General features: G+C 51.6%; 5 protein-coding genes across 5 annotated transcripts; 3 read left to right on the forward strand and 2 right to left on the reverse strand.

The window, feature by feature from the left end:
• Positions 1-591: 591 nt before the first annotated feature.
• BDV14DRAFT_181175 (serine hydrolase-domain-containing protein) lies at positions 592-1,927 on the forward strand. Its single transcript, XM_073770024.1, has one exon. It carries the CDS (start codon positions 771-773, stop codon positions 1,668-1,670), a length of 900 nt encoding a protein of 299 aa, XP_073624081.1. The 5' UTR covers positions 592-770; the 3' UTR covers positions 1,671-1,927.
• Positions 1,928-4,859: 2,932 nt separating this feature from the next.
• Positions 4,860-7,250, reverse strand: BDV14DRAFT_129677 (MDR family MFS transporter). The gene is made up of 5 exons (XM_073766080.1): positions 6,587-7,250; positions 6,246-6,516; positions 5,695-6,198; positions 5,479-5,639; positions 4,860-5,431 (listed from the first exon to the last, which is right to left on the reverse strand). The coding sequence occupies exons 1-5, from the start codon at positions 6,941-6,943 to the stop codon at positions 4,967-4,969; spliced, it is 1,758 nt and encodes a 585-aa protein (XP_073624082.1). The 5' UTR covers positions 6,944-7,250; the 3' UTR covers positions 4,860-4,966.
• A 1-nt stretch (position 7,251) lies between these two features.
• BDV14DRAFT_129676 (uncharacterized protein) lies at positions 7,252-9,962 on the reverse strand. The gene is made up of 3 exons (XM_073766079.1): positions 8,744-9,962; positions 8,418-8,680; positions 7,252-8,355 (listed from the first exon to the last, which is right to left on the reverse strand). The coding sequence occupies exons 1-3, from the start codon at positions 9,757-9,759 to the stop codon at positions 7,478-7,480; spliced, it is 2,157 nt and encodes a 718-aa protein (XP_073624083.1). The 5' UTR covers positions 9,760-9,962; the 3' UTR covers positions 7,252-7,477.
• Positions 9,963-12,321: 2,359 nt separating this feature from the next.
• BDV14DRAFT_204118 (uncharacterized protein) lies at positions 12,322-12,900 on the forward strand (the record flags this gene model as incomplete). Its single annotated transcript, XM_073774455.1, has 1 exon — positions 12,322-12,900. The coding sequence occupies one exon, from the start codon at positions 12,322-12,324 to the stop codon at positions 12,898-12,900; it is 579 nt and encodes a 192-aa protein (XP_073624084.1).
• An 806-nt stretch (positions 12,901-13,706) lies between these two features.
• BDV14DRAFT_204119 (SGNH hydrolase-type esterase domain-containing protein) lies at positions 13,707-14,512 on the forward strand (the record flags this gene model as incomplete). Its single annotated transcript, XM_073774456.1, has 2 exons — positions 13,707-14,105; positions 14,159-14,512. 2 exons carry the CDS (start codon positions 13,707-13,709, stop codon positions 14,510-14,512), a joined length of 753 nt encoding a protein of 250 aa, XP_073624085.1.
• Between the last annotated feature and the right edge of the window lie 802 nt (positions 14,513-15,314).

Genomic DNA, 15,314 nt, shown 5'->3' on the forward strand with positions numbered 1-15,314 from the left:
GATCAAAGCCAGTCAAGTATTGAATGGTGGGGTTTTGACCGCGATATTTACAAGACCCCTTATCGCGCAGTGCGGCATGGTCTTAAGCTTCACTCGGAACAAGTGGCTTGCAGGCAAGGTATAAGCTTTGCAACCCACACCGTAAGCTCTCGAACAATGGCAAAAAAGAAAAAAAAAACAAAAACAAAAAAACCAGCGAGAATCAGCAACTATAGCCGGTGGACAAAATAAGGCCTTCAGCTCAATCCTGCAACGGTGATCTGGCTGTTAGCGAGCTACCTACGTGTCAAGCAAACAACCCCCGATACAGACCGATCCATTGGGCCTGTTCATCAAACCCAACGAGTGTAAAACAATGAATCATAGAACTAGTGAATGCCTGCTCTCGATTTCCATTTTTTGGGCTCGGGTGGCAGATCATCGTCGGCATCATCCAGTGCTCGGAGAGTAGCTATTCGGCATCCCGCGGTTCGTATAATAAGTCCGGACTCCGAGGCTGAACGGTAGCGAGATGATCATATCGGTCCAGGCAACCAGAAAAGCCAATAAAACCACTTCTAACCGAGGGCAATGCTCTAATACGGTGTTTCTCACGGCACCAAATAGACCCGGATGAGGCTGTAAAGCGGTTACTCTATAATGCCCGGAGTTTTGTGCTACGGGTAACGCCCCAGACAACCACAGTGCCTGACAATTCTATATGAGACATAGAGAGCTACTGCGTACCTACTGTCATATCCACGTCTGTCTGAACCTCTATCCTCTTCAAAATGCTCGAGACAATCCAGCCCTGGCCCACGCCAGTCACGTTACTTCGGAAACCCTCAACATTACACCAAGATCACCACAAAACCCAATCACAATCCACAAATTATACCCCTGCCACAGATACAACCCTCCATCTCCCTCGAATACTGTGCCTGCACGGCGGTGGCACGAATGCACGAATCTTCCGAAGCCAATGCCGGGCCCTGCGCGCCCGACTAAGCCCCTACTTCCGCCTCGTCTTCGCAGAAGCCCCCTTCTACACAACGCCCGGTCCCGACGTAGTAAGCGTCTACGAGAAATGGGGACCCTTCAAAGCCTGGTTCCCGCCCGGCTATGCCACGGGGTCCCCGCACGACGGCCCGGTCCCCATATCCAGCTCCCCAGTGGCTTCGAAGATCATCCTGGACAGCATTGAACAAAGCATCCAAGTGGCTATGAAGGAGGACGATCGTTCTGGAGGCAGGGGACCCTGGATTGGACTACTGGGGTTTAGCCAGGGCGCTAAGATGGCAGCGAGCTTGCTCCTGAGACAGCAGAATACCATGCACATGCATCAACGGAAACGGGTATCGGAGGCGGACTACCGCTTTGCGATCCTGCTTGCGGGGAGAGCGCCGCTGGTCGAGCTAACCCTGCAGAATGAAGTTTCGTTCCCAGGGTTCGACGTCGGAGACTACGGAACGGCCCTGCATCTATCGACTATCCATGTTCATGGGCTGAAGGACCCCGGTCTACCATTGCACCGGGATCTGTTGAACAAGGGTTGTGAGTACGGCAGCGCGCGACTGGTCGAGTGGGATGGAGAGCATCGAGTGCCGATCCGGACACCGGAAGTCATGGCCGTTGTTGATGCGATGCTAGACATTGCACGAGAAACAGGCGTAATTGGGAGGCTGTCATAGTTATACTAAGCAGCCGGCTGTTTATTAGGATTTGGAATAGCGACTGCCTTTGAAAGATGACTGATTGTTGAAGTGCATTGCTCTAATAATTCAGTCTACCTACTCCTTACTCGGTCTCCGACATCTGTCCTGCAGGCATCCCAAAATGAACTCTCCTTGCTTCAGTGTAGACCTACTGGTCTGCATACACTACGTCAAAGGACAGGCTAAGACTGGCCGAGCGGATTTACCAGGCGCGTAAGAAACCATTCCCAAAAAAATGGCAGCTTATCACTTCTTTAGCATACTAATCATGCATAGACGGAGGAACCCCTCCGAAAGCCGTTCCTACCGCTCCACCCATCACCGGCCCACACGAAAGTCATATTCCACCAACCTAATCGAGAATTGATCGTCTCAACTCCTCTCGTGCTCGGTAGTACTCTGTAGTACTCTGTAGCAGGCTTGCCACTACCCTAGGTTCCGTGCGGTGCACACCTGGAAGGATCGAGGGAAAGCCGGCGTCGATTGCCCTGGTATGTATCGGAAGTCGGAACCACAGGTATTCAGTGCATACGATCGACGCTGCAGACGCAGACTTGAACATTCGTTCTCGCAACGCTAGCTGCAGTCGTGGGAAGAACGAGCAACCAACGAGGGCCATCTTGCTGTGGCCGTTGCCTCTGGTAGTCTGGTCACATGGATCATATACCGTGGGTGGGCCAAAAGCCCTCGCGTGCATCCAAAGGTCCCAGGGGATGGCCTAGAAGCTGAAGGACTATGAAGGCATAGTCAAAATGAAATCTAGAGCGAATCTTAGACATCAAAGCCGGGCGATCTGGAAAGGAAGTCTACCGATCAGCTGAAAGCTTGATAGCTCGCTACTCTTCAGCGATACTCCGTTCAAGGAAAGCCCGGAGTCCGGGGAAAGATCAACGGCAAGGACGAAAGCCGTCCACAGCACTCCTCCAGTTTTCAGCCTCATGAAAGCAGTCAGGGCCACAATCTCTACTCAATGGCAGATGTCGGAATACCTGTACAACGCTCACCATATAGATGCTGTCTAGCCTGAGGCAGCATTAGTCTTCAGCCCTATTCGGAATCTAGCGGCCTTCTACAAGGATTGGTACTGGGTTCCCCTCGCCATCCTCGAGGCGTGGAGTACTCAATGCCTCCGCATTCTTCTGCTTCCCCAGTATTCATTTCAGCGGGATCGTCCACCGTTCAAGCTGAACCTAGATGAGACTCGAGCCTCAAGAGTATTACTGCAGGCAAGTATCAAGGTTCTTGTGGCTCATACCCCCCGAAAAACCACCGTGGTGGACCCAATCTAAGTCTAGTGCTGCGTTGAGTCTTGGATATCTGATGAATCCAGCAGCCATTGATCGCGAATTGATACCGATGGCGCCAGATATCCTATAATTCTGTCCTGCTTGAAAGTCACATGACAGTCTCACTATATGAGCGGCAGAGGTGGCTTCTTATTGGTGGATACCAGCTGAGTGACTAATCGATATAAAAAAAATGAATGAATATTGAAGGTCTTGCTCTTCTAATTACAGTCTGTATAGAGCTTAAGTATCTGGCCAGAGGCCTCATTCGACCCCAAAGAAGAGGGGTAATATGATATCATGTATCCTTCTGAAACGACAGGCCACATCAGCGATATGTAGATCAACTGAATGAGGAAGGCGATGTCCGATTGGCTTAGATAAGCAATCCAAGTCCACCTTGGTTGACACACTAGCTCCACAGCGATACTTTGCAATATACATAAACCCCATGAAGTTCTACAAAGAGTGACCGTAGACTCTTTAGAAGAGAAAATGCCCTCAAGGGACTAGAAACGGTTGTAAATTAATGAACAACCCTCACGTAGAGTCTGTCAATGAGATGGTGTCTCAGAATTCCATATGGCCTTGTGTATATTTAAAGTAGAGCGCGGGGAAGATGAGAGCTGGAGGCTGACAGCAGACCCACGACCCGCAACAGATGAGTTAAAGAAACGGCTTTCGATCACTCTTTCTGCACGGAGTTGAAGAACCTTGAATCCCGTCGGGATGCACATTACATCTTCATCTGACCCACCGTTTCATGCACCTACATACGATTTTCAACATTCATGGAGATGCGGACGGCTTTCGCTCAAACTCCAGAACCCCGTTCAGAAATAAGCTTAAACATCCCTCGATATAAATTCTCGATGCATTTAAATGTCTAGCGACATCTCCTTTTGCAGCCGAAACCGAGCACCGAGGTGTTCGTAGATCACCCACCCCACACAGGGTCATGCCGCGGCTTACTCCTTCTAGATCATGTAATACTGCTGATTTAAACCTTATACTAGGGCCGGTCTTTTCGCCCAGATATAACCGCATATGCTCCAAGGTTAAACAATAACTCTTGATCTGGTCTGTATCCTGACCCCATGTAGTTAAACTGCCTGGCTTAGATGTTGGCGGGCCTTTCATACCCTTTGTTCGTCGACACTCATACTCCTTAGAAGTAGTTATACTGCAGATGAGAATGGTAGGTATCTGTTTACAAAATCTAGGAAAAGCCTCCTTGTTTGAAACTAGAAGTGGATTACAATATTGATCCCCCCGAAGTACTCACGCACGCTGCAAGAAAATCTGAAGCTACTTCCCAAAGTAAAGAAACAAACCCAAAGCCTCTGAAAAAAATTTCAAACGGCTTCTCATGAGTCCGTGCATGCATGATTCCGTGCATGCAGAAGGTCATGAGCTTATATCACTTAAGACTCTGGACACTACTGTAGTCTGCACGGAATATGCAGGGGCAGCCGCCAACGCCCGGAGGACCCATCAACACTAAAGTTCTCAAATGGCTTTTTGTTCGCCCGTCCATGCGTATGGGGGAAGTAAGCTTAAGCTTGAACAAGGTGCCGCTCGGTTCTGCATGCAATGTGTAGCATACTCCACCGAGGGAGTGGGCTAGGGTTGCTCGGATGAGATATAAGGTGGAAAGAAGGACAAAGGATTGGACGGCTTTTTCCTGTAGTTTCTGCTCATGAGGGATAGGCACAAAGACACTTGATCAGACCGGCGCTGATCTACCGTACCTACCCGGCGACAGCCCGCGCATCGACATGTACATGATCTGAGACTGATTGAACCGTCCAGGACTTCTTTGCTGGATGACGGAGATTACGCTATATAAGTATGGTGCGGCAACGAATGGAAACAAGAATGTGGTATTAAAATTACTACCTTTACAATATTTCTCTATATACCTAGGTTCCTTCCTCCCAATTGTCTTCCCAGCTTCCACTTCCTGGACGAAGGTTATTCCCGACATTAAGCGTCGTTCTTTGTAGCCCTCTCTTCAGACTTCCTCGACTCAAAATTCCCTCCGTCATTCGGGTCTTCAGTCACTCTATATCTCTCAGTTTCCGCCAGCTCATCTCCCTCCTTCAACCGAATATCCTTCCACCCCAACCCCCAAGTGCAACAGAACGCCGCACCGCCAACTCCACAACCCAGATAAAACACGCGCTGGATGGCCGTCGTATAATCATCAAGCACGATAGCAAGTTGATCCCCAGAAACAATATCCCGAACTGAACGAGCACCGACAGCGATGATCGCCTCGACATTGGTCCCGGGTAGGTGTTCCGTTAACAAATCGCGCAGGCTATTGCTGAAGGCCGTCTGCCCTGCTGAGAGGATGATGGCACCGCCCAGGAACTGCATGAAGATGACGATGGCCATGACGGTGGGGATTTGGGGCTTGGGAATGAGGCTTGGGATTGCGATGAAGGGCTTGGCTTTGTTAGTGACTATTTAAGAATGAAGGTAGGGACACATACTATACTGGTTGTCATACCCGATCCTGCGCCATAGAGGATCTCGTAACCTACCCAGCGTTCGGTTGGGGTCGAGCTGCTGAATGTAGAGTATAGCCCGTGTGCGACGGTTGTAAGAGCGGTCCCGACGACGATAGATGGGAGGTAGTAGCCGAATCGATGAACTGTGTCTTGTTAGCTTGTAATCCTGCCCTAAACGGGAGTCATCAAAAGTCATACTCATGGCACCAGCAGTCAAGGCTAGAACAACCTGGGCGATAATCCACGGTAAGAGATGGACACCGCTCATCAAGGCCGAGTCATTCTTGACTACCTGGAAGTAGATGGGTAGATAGTAACTGGCTAGGTAGAGAACGCCGCAGAAGAAGAACATCGTAGACGCTGCGGACCAGACGATGCGCTGCTTGAGGAGGGAGAACGGTATCATTGCGCTGTCGCCACGAGTATATTCCCATGCCAGGAAGACTATGAAGGTGACGCCCGACCCAGTGAAGAGACCGATAATCCTGGAACTATCCCAGGCATACTGGTTGCCTCCCCATTGCAAGGCAAGCATGAGCATTACGACAGCTGGGGCCACAAGAACAAACCCGGCGAGGTCCAGCGATTTGGCGGCACTACGAAGAACGTCGCGCGGTCGAGGCTTTTCGGGCTGTCCTGGGAGACGGTAGAAAAGGAGGAGCAGGAAGACCACTCCCCCAACAGGAAGATTAATGTAGAAACCTGGTCGTGGTAAGAAGGGTGGATTGTAGAAAGTGGATACTACTTACACCATCGCCATGACACCCTTTCGGTGAAGGCACCTCCGAGGAGAGGACCGGCGGCAATCCCGAGCTGTCCGAATGCAACATTCGCACCCATCACTAGCGGTTGCCTATGAGGTGGAACGCAGGCGGAGAGAATAGTAAGGGCCCCAGTCATCATGCCTGATGCGCCCAGTCCAGCGATTGCCCTCCCGACAATCAACATCGTGGAAGAGGTGGCGGCACCACAAAACGCGGATCCAACCTCAAACACAGCAAAAAAAGATAGAAACGTGGTCTGTCCGAATTCAGCATATGTGTTAACCATTTTCGGTACTGCAGGAATAGAAGATGAGATTCAAGTTTACCTTTGTGTCAAAGTAGGTATACAGCTTGCCACTCAAGGGCTGAAAAGCCGCATATCCCAGTTGATAAGCACTGCCATACCAGCCGACATCGAGCAGCGAGTTGAAACGAGACGTGATTTGCGGGACTGCAGTGGCCACAATAGAGGTATCGAGCATAAGCAAGAAGTATGCGAGAGTCACTGGGAAGATGATTGTGACGAGCTGCAAGAGCGGCACTGGGGGACTCTCGGGAGTCTGCTCAGATCGTAGGAGTGATGGAGACGACGAAAGAGAGGGTGAAGTGGCTGGCGAAGGAGCGTTCGACGCTAGAGTCCTTGACTGGTCAACCTCTTTCTCAAGGTCGCCTTGTGAAGACATTGCCTGTAGACCTGTTCAAGCAACTGATAGGATAGCAATGAGCCTGGGACGTCACTGCCATCTGCGAAAGCGGCTTCTTTCTACCTACATATATTAGCAGATTGGGAATCGCAGACTGGGGTGTCCTGATAGTATGCCAGCTGAAAGACTGCTGCTGACTATGAATCGTCGCGAGATCGTCATGCGTCTTTCATAATTTGTCGCTGTGATGACAACCTATAGGCAGTTTCGGCATTGCCCTGCATTCAATTATTAGATGAGAGAAAGTCCGACATAGATACTCCGGTGGATTACTCCGGCCAAGTAAATAAGCGGGTGTCCAAACAATAGAAAATCGGCGGCCATGTGTATTAGTACAAGTGAGCTAGCTAACGAAGGAAGGTCAGTGTAATACTGATACATATAAGTCGGTTCCTCTTAAATTACAACCCGAAAAAAAAAAAAAAATTGTCCTCTCCAGAGAGTGCCTCCCATCTCCAACGCCAGAGCGACTGATCCACCACAGATGGCAATTTCGAAGCCTGCAGCTGCATTCTAGTAGTGCGCCCCGCCGTGCGGGTGCATGGCTTGATATTGCGCCGTATGGTACCAGTTGGGCTGAGGAGGAGGAAGATTGTATTGTGGTGGTTGTTGGTACATGTGCGGCGGCGCCCCCCACGCCGGACCGCTTAAAGTTATAGCACCATCCGTCGGTTCCCATGGTGTCACCTGCATCATGACCGTGTCTTCAGGCTCGGGTTGCGGTGGTGCCTGGGGTGCCTGGGGTGCTGAATGTGGCGGACCTTGCGGCCCGAGTTGAGGTGCAGGTTGAGGTGGAGCTTGGCTTGCATCTTGGGATGTATTGTGTGACGCGCCCTGAGGTGCAGTCTGAGAAGCATTCTGAGTCGCGGTCTGAGCTGCAGGCGCTCCTGTGTCGTCTTCTTCGCCTTCAGCGTCCGGCACCGCCTGAGGCTGCCGACCACCTACCGTCATATAGATCCAAGACAGGATTGCTTTAGACATTCTGTTGAGTCTTGTCCAAAAGTCGTCAGGCATGATTTCATTTGTTGGAGGTTTGACCTTGTCGACCTGCTTGCATATAAAGGTAATTGTCTCGACAACATCGATCGTTGTGCGAGCGGCTTCTCGGTCCCAGTCTATGGCTGGGTGCACAGTGAGCCGGTACAAAGTCACCAGGCAGCACGACAGCTGGGCCCAGAAGGTGATGGTAAATCCAACGTGATCATCTGGCTCAACCCTCTCATATCTCTCCATCCAGGCCCGGATCGCCAACAGAGAATGCCACATGCAGTCATTCGGGTCGGTTCCGAGAGGCGTCTGGGTGCCATCATCGACCCCAGGTGATAGTTTTGCTGTAAAGGCCGTCTCATAGACAGTCAGCTCGACATAGTGCACGTGGCCTATCAGGAGATCTGCAATGAGGACAAAGTTAGAATGTGACACTGACGAGAGGGGGATGAGTGGAGGTACGTACTGTTGTCTAGAGCTGCCTGAGGTAGGGTTTGTTGCAGCTTGTCGAGCTGCGTTATGAAAGTTTTGGTAATAAATGGAATTGACAATTCCGAGTCGCTCTCCTCGCGGGCCACCTTTACATTGTGTGCCACCATTTGCACACGTACGTGAGCCGCAAGCAGGGTGTCACCAGCCCACTCAGGGCTGTCCTCCACAGCGCGGAGAAAACCTTCCATTTGGCGTGTCCAAGGCATCGGGACAGACATGGCGAAATAAATGGAGACGCTAATGACAAGTGTTAGATAATCGCCGTTTAAACATTTTAGACACGGGTTTTGTAGAGCTTACAAGGACGCCAGGAGGAAGCACCCGATCACTGCCCGTTTACCCTCGTGATGTTCAGTGGTAACATCCGTCGGTTTGGCCCATACATCCTTGCCCCCAAATTCGTAAAATGCGTGGGAACCGGCTGCCTCCGCCTTGTCCATACGGAGTGCGTGCACGATCGTGAGTGCAATGTCCATAAGCCGTGGCAGGGTAGTCTTGGTCTCCAGGTGTTGGTCATTGCTCCAAGCTGTGTATGTCAAAAGGCCCAGGAGCATATCGAGGCTAGACCGGTTTTCAACGACCACTTCATGCGCTATCATCTGCTTGAACGCCTTTCCTCGGTTGCGCTTCTCATCCACAGAACGGGATGTTACTGCCAGGATTGCCTCGAAAAGAACTGGCCTATTCTGCTTTAGCGCCTCGGCGGACAGCCAGGGTGGAAGATAGAGAATTGGAAAGAACTGTAGCATGTGGTCTCGGAAAGATGCTAGAGCTGCCTCATGATCTCGAGTTGGAAGAGCTGGAACCTCGACTGCCATCTCGTGAGCCGGCGACTCAGCTGGCGGGCTCTCAGGGGGCTCTGATGCAGGAGCCGGCGGCGTCTCCAGCGTTGAGGACGGAAGCACAGCATCCGGCGGCGGTGGTGGAGGATGAGGCTGCATCGACATCATGGACATGGGCACTTGCAGCTGCTGAAGTTCCTGCAGATGCTGGTGCAGAGGAAGCTGCATTGCAGGTATCGCACCATGTCGCATACCTTGGATTAGTATGGTGAGTTCATTCAGCCTGCCCTCCAAGTTCTCATATTGAGTGAGCTGGTACTCGGCCATAGTACGCCTCCTGATCGAATCAGAAGGAACGCAGTCCTTGCCGAGTCGCCAGCACCTGCATATCCGGTGTAAGTGAGATGCATCACAAAAAGGCAAACGGAGAGAAACATACCTGTGGCATCCTGGGCCATCCTTCCGCTTGACACATTTGGCCTTTGCCTTGTAGCAGACCTTGCAGGCAAGCCCGTACGGACCGCGCCCGTCCATTGCAGGCGGGGCTGGATGGGGCAAACGGGAGCGGAGCGGGGGGTTCGGGCCGGTGAGGAAATGGAGGACGGAGAATGGAGAATGGGAGTTATCACTGTGCAGCAGCGCTGGCAAGAGAGTTTAAAAAGGAGGAGGCAAACAAGCTCTTCCTTTAAATCAAGGGGAACCTCAAGACTCGAAAGTAAGGCCAGGATGTGACGGGATTCTGGAGACAAAGAAAAGCTCGTCACATCACATTTCACGTGGAGGCGCTAGACAGAAGTACGATTGCCTAGGGCAAATAGTCCAGCTTCCCCTAGCCAGGGTGCTCTTCCTTCTGCCTGTTGGACTTGGTTGACTTCAAACATCTATCTCTTTCATCTTAGCCAGGGAGTCTTGAGCTCATCACCAACAACTAACTTCAATATCACAACGGCCGTCTATGATCTGTCTGGTCCAAACTCCAAACCCACCCCAGAACGCATCTCGATTCTCGATTCTCGATCGCACGAGCATAAGCCTGGTTGCAGTCGGGCCTCAGCCCTCCGAATTCCGTCTCGCCCCATCGATCCGCCCCTGGCTTGTCGCTTGGCCCATTTCCCAGCCCCCAGAATGCTCCACCAAACACAATATAACTGGTCGATACCCATCTCGTTAGGCACGGGTCGCGTCGATTGTCATGCCATGGCAGCCATACGATGATACGTCTATTCGCGAACAGGCTCGGAAGGCGGATAGCCATGGAACGGCCCAAGTAGAGACAGTGCTTTCACTAGCACCAGAGGTATACGAGATTTCGAGACTCGATAAGCACTGAGAAACTCAAACAACTGGCGAATGGGTCCTGAAGGTGCCGCGACCGGAAAAGCCATCGATGAGACACCCTGAACTTTCCAAGCTTCACAGTCGATAATTGAAACGCTCTAGTCTCTTGAGCTCCTGCAAAGAACCACAACCGAGAACGAGTGCCGGTAATCATCACTCAGACTTCATGTCAAATCCTCTTGTCCCTCGCCGATCGCTATCTTATCCGTCACTCGTTGACGAGGCTGTGGACGGGCTGCCACGGCCTAGGTTGAGGCTATCCTAGCGGACCCATCGCCAGTTCGTGACGCAACGCAGTATCACAAGAATAGTCTTCGCAAATCACATCTGGAGAATTATAGCCACCAAGCCAGGATAAAGTTGATCGACATAGAGCTCAAAGCTCTGTAGCTGGAAGGCGGGAATTGTGCCGATAACTCCGTCGCACCCCCTTGCTATAGGCACTACGTCCAACACCTCTAGCTCGAACTGCTGCGATATGGCCAGGGGTGGTATCAAGAGCGCGTCTCTCGGAAGCTGTGCCGCAGCATGTTAACAGGTTACCGTAGCCAGACCATGCCCACTGGGTCCAGATTGCTATCAACGCGACTCGCGCCGCGCTGCACTAGGCAAATACAATAGCTCGCCTAGGACCTGTACCGCAGCAGTTGAGGGGTTCTCGACGAGCCTCTCTATCTGCGGCAATTTCGCCTAGGGAGTCAATTGTAACTTTGACGCGTCATTTGATAGCTGGAACAAAGACTGTGTCGCCGCAACCCAAATGAAGTCGTATTCCAACGCCTTCGCTTCGCCTCGTCGCGACCTCTATCCGGACACCACTGGGTTATCCTAGGTAGTCGGCGGTGATAATCCGGGCATAAACATTGCTCACCGTCCCTATGCATCCCCTTCTGGTTCCAGGGTCGGCAATTATGGAATGCTCGATCTTCTCCGAGTCGTGACGTAGCGCCCTGCTTTTCCATGGAAATCGACCCGGGAACAAAGCGGAATTGCGTTGCGCTTGTTCTAGAAGCGCTATAAACACGGTTGAGCAGTTGAGAACGTGCTAAAGTAGTACTCGACCCACTGTAATTGGAGTGATTCAATTTATACCGAGGGGCAGTGCCGTAGCCGTGATTATATTGCCGCAATGGCAGAGACTGATAACTGAGAAAAGTAAAGCGAATCAAGGTTCTAGACCTTGATTATTCCTTGATGGCACCTGAGAATTGTTCGTGACTTATCATTTTGGCCAAACTGGCGATGTACAGAATATGTTCTCTATTGGCCAAAGTGGCCGGTGACACCATGGGTAATGCAGATATTTATATCCAATGTCAAACTGCGGCTCTTCCCCAACGCACCCCACGAACACAATAGACATGCATATCCATCGTACATAAGTCCTCCGTGGCTGCATACACTAAATCGGACATGCTGAGTTGGCAGCGGGTATTGAGTGGACACGATTTAATCGCTCTTCTGTAACCGCCGCCTGGCTGATCAAGTGTGACGAGCCGCAGGAACGCCTGAGGTTGCTACGGAAAGTTGCCGTTTACTTTCCGAACTCCAACTAAAAATAGACCACTACATTGTTAGTTAGTTAATCGAGAGTCTAGAGAGTGTGGTGACCATCAATGTGACATTCTTGCAGTGTGATATTGTGCCCCTTCCTCGTTCGATGTCCACAGGGAGAGTCGCAGCTGCCCCCTATCCGACGACCCTGATCCCCCCCGAGGTCCGTTGATTGAGGTACGTCTAATAGTTATCGCATCAATCATGCCCGCAATGATCGAAAAGAGCTCCAAGAAAAAGAAATGGATGCCAACCTACCTCAATGCGATCGAAGGTGAGGAGCTTTACAACTACATGGGCAACCGCGTCGTCCTCTCGCATACAACCAACGACACCCCAGTTACCGGGAAGCATAAATCCGTTGGTGCCTTTGTACGATTAGAGGCCGAGATGATGCGTTCCACTTCTCAGCAGGGCATTCTGGCCCCCCGTATCCTGGGATGCTATGATGTTGATCCTGAGGTTATAGCAACGGTCACGGATGTTGTTCCCGGACAGTCACTAGACAAGGCCTGGCCCTCTCTCACCAAACAGCAAAAAAATAAGATCAAGAGTCAGTTGCAAGGGCAGGTTCCTCTCTTCCGAACAATCACGCAGCCGTATATCGGCCGGATTAATCGCCAGGAAACATTCAATTTCTTTGACCGGCTGCACTTCCACTTTATGGGTCCCTTCGAGTCCGAGGGAGAGTTCGACGACTTCTGCCTCAATAGAGTCAAGTCGTCCACTGCACGCTCGCTGTGGAGACGGCTGTTGCCGGGCATGCGCGCGAAAAGCCCATGAAGCTCAACTGGACGATGCGTCTTAACCCATGGTGACCTGGCAGCGCGCAATATCATGGTGCATAATGGGGAGCTGTCCGGTATTGTGGACTTGGAATATAGCGGGTTTCCAGTAGGTATACAGCTGCCTCGTGGTCAGATACTTTAAAGAACACTCCTGAAAACCGCCTTCACCCGTCAAGCCCCACGTTTTTCATTTGACAACAAAGAGTCGAGATGCAATAGTCTCAGAAACAAGCACATATCTGCCGGGACTGTCCTCGCTACCGCAGCTTGGATATCGGGACACACCCCATCGCATGCTTCTAGTACTGATGTGGGGTCTCCGGAGTATGGGGTGACTAGCGCGGCGCTCGGGTTAATACCCCAGATTCACCGATCACTTTCTGCAGGTCTTCCTCTGACCCGATCAGGGTTTCATCAACTGTGGAGATCCAATATAGTTCATCAAGCGACATACTGTCCTGCATGAGCTTCCTTGCAGCTCACTGCCTGTATAGGCAAAAGACACTTGGCTGGGCTCGGCTGTACGGCAGGTAGGACTGTAGATCAACGTCGGCATAATTTATATCTATATTTGCCCGATGACATTACGCGACAAATCTACAGCCCCCAAAGTCCTCACCGTTTGTCCGTCAAGACATTCCGCCCTGGCAGAGCGTCAGGTTTACCCGACGCGCAGGATAAAAGACGGCGAGATGCCCGCCGACACCAAGGTTATTCCATCAGCTCAGTTCCCAAAACAATCATACTTCGTCTTGTCTCTCTCAGGTCAACTTTGAATATCACCGTGATCCCTACGCCAACATGAGATTCACAACTCCATCAATCTTCCTCGCTTTCCTCGCGCACCAGACAACCAGTGCCCCAGCGCCCGTCCCCCGCGCATCAAACCCGCCCTACTTCATAACAATCGGCGACTCAACCGTCGCAGCAAACGGCGGGTGGGGTGATGGATTCTTGTCCTTCGTCGCCTCCCCAGCCGACGGCGTGAACCGCGGCAAAAGCGGCTCAACGACGGTTTCGTGGCTTGCAAACGGCCGCTGGGAAGATCTCGTCGAGAATATCAACGAGACCATCTCTGACTATGAGACTATCGTTACAATGCAATGGGGGCATAATGATCAGAAAAGCCTGAGCCTGGATGAGTATGAGGAGAACCTCAAGGGGATTGTTTCTGATCTCCAGGATTTGGGGGCGACGCCTGTATGTACCTTACCTTTTCACAGTACGAAGCATGGTGGCTGACGGTTCGGCAGATCATCATCACCCCCCTCTCCCGCCGAAACTTCGACGGCGACACGGTATCAGAGGACTTTGTCGAGTGGCGCTTGAGAGCCATTGCCGCCGCAGAAGATTCTGAAATCGATTATCTGGACCTAACCACCGCAAGTACGGACTATGTCAACGCCATTGGCGCCGAGAACGCCGCAACATATGACCTTAGCGAGGGTGATGGGACGCACATCAATGAGGCCGGTGGGATCGTGTTCGGCCGTATGGTTGCGGATCTGTTGCTTGAGAAGCGTGATGACCTTGAGGAGTATATCGCGCCGAATGAGGAGTTGAGCGAGAAGATTGCTAACGGCGAGTATGCGACTGGAGAAGAGTAAGGTGGGCTTAGACTCGGCGAAATGGGTGTTGTGTAATTTTGTCTTGGGTCTTCTGGTGACTCTATGTGTGTCGGTGTAAGAGCAGGGGCATTTCTCTGAGATGTTAATTGCCATGCTCTCCTTCCTATATCCCACGAATCGCGCACTCATAGGAGGGTATGCTAGATGTGATAGCGAATCCGCTTTCCGTCGATCAACTTTGCCGGGGTAGCTTGTGTATACTTGAGCTGAATTTTCGCCCTTGCATATCTCACCCAGTAATCGCACTTCTAGATCAAGTCGCGCTCACATCCCGCCCGCTTCACTGGAGCCGTACCTTACCTTCCTAAACAAGACCGTATACTCAAACGTAAAGGGTAGGTGCGACGGACGCGGGCGAGCCGGGCCTAGGTCGTTCCCCCCTGTTTTGTCAAGCCCATGGCGCGCACCTTCCGTCTCTGGAGTCAGATTTCCGCAGTTTGAAAAGGTGTGATGGTGGATTGGGTTGAGGCGGACAGACGCCGTAAATTCTACTAGGTACGTGATGTTGTCTCACTTGTTTTCTCCTAGATAAAGCCACAGGTAAATGACACTGGCTTCGTTTCGATTCGTTCTGCCCGTACATCAAACACTATGATTGTTGGAATGGGATGCAGGCCTTAGGATTGCTGTCGCCGGTAAAACTTCAGCCAATGGACTCGTGTGCTCGAAACGGACGCGATAAGCAAGGCGTGGCCCGCTCGTAGAGATCTGTCGCTCGCCGATACTTGAAGGCATTGTCCGGTTTGACAACCCGGGAATAGACCCGAAATAACGCGGTCTT

Source organism: Aspergillus stella-maris, assembly GCF_047715825.1.
Source record: "Aspergillus stella-maris strain CBS 113639 unplaced genomic scaffold BDV14scaffold_69, whole genome shotgun sequence".
Classification (NCBI taxonomy): domain Eukaryota; kingdom Fungi; phylum Ascomycota; class Eurotiomycetes; order Eurotiales; family Aspergillaceae; genus Aspergillus; species Aspergillus stella-maris.

Bases quoted from the DNA above. Each gene is read 5' to 3' on its own strand.
- BDV14DRAFT_129677 (XM_073766080.1), bottom strand. From the start codon at position 6,943: ATGTCTTCACAAGGCGACCTTGAGAAAGAGGTTGACCAGTCAAGGACT. The intron at 6,199-6,245 runs GTAAGTAGTATC...TACCACGACCAG, and splicing joins AAGGGTGTCATGGCGATGGT to GTTTCTACATTAATCTTCCT. The intron at 5,432-5,478 runs GTATGTGTCCCT...AACAAAGCCAAG, and splicing joins CGGGTATGACAACCAGTATA to CCCTTCATCGCAATCCCAAG.
- BDV14DRAFT_129676 (XM_073766079.1), bottom strand. From the start codon at position 9,759: ATGGACGGGCGCGGTCCGTACGGGCTTGCCTGCAAGGTCTGCTACAAG. The intron at 8,681-8,743 runs GTAAGCTCTACA...ACTTGTCATTAG, and splicing joins TGCTTCCTCCTGGCGTCCTT to CGTCTCCATTTATTTCGCCA. The intron at 8,356-8,417 runs GTACGTACCTCC...TCCTCATTGCAG, and splicing joins TCAGGCAGCTCTAGACAACA to ATCTCCTGATAGGCCACGTG.
- BDV14DRAFT_181175 (XM_073770024.1), top strand. From the start codon at position 771: ATGCTCGAGACAATCCAGCCCTGGCCCACGCCAGTCACGTTACTTCGG.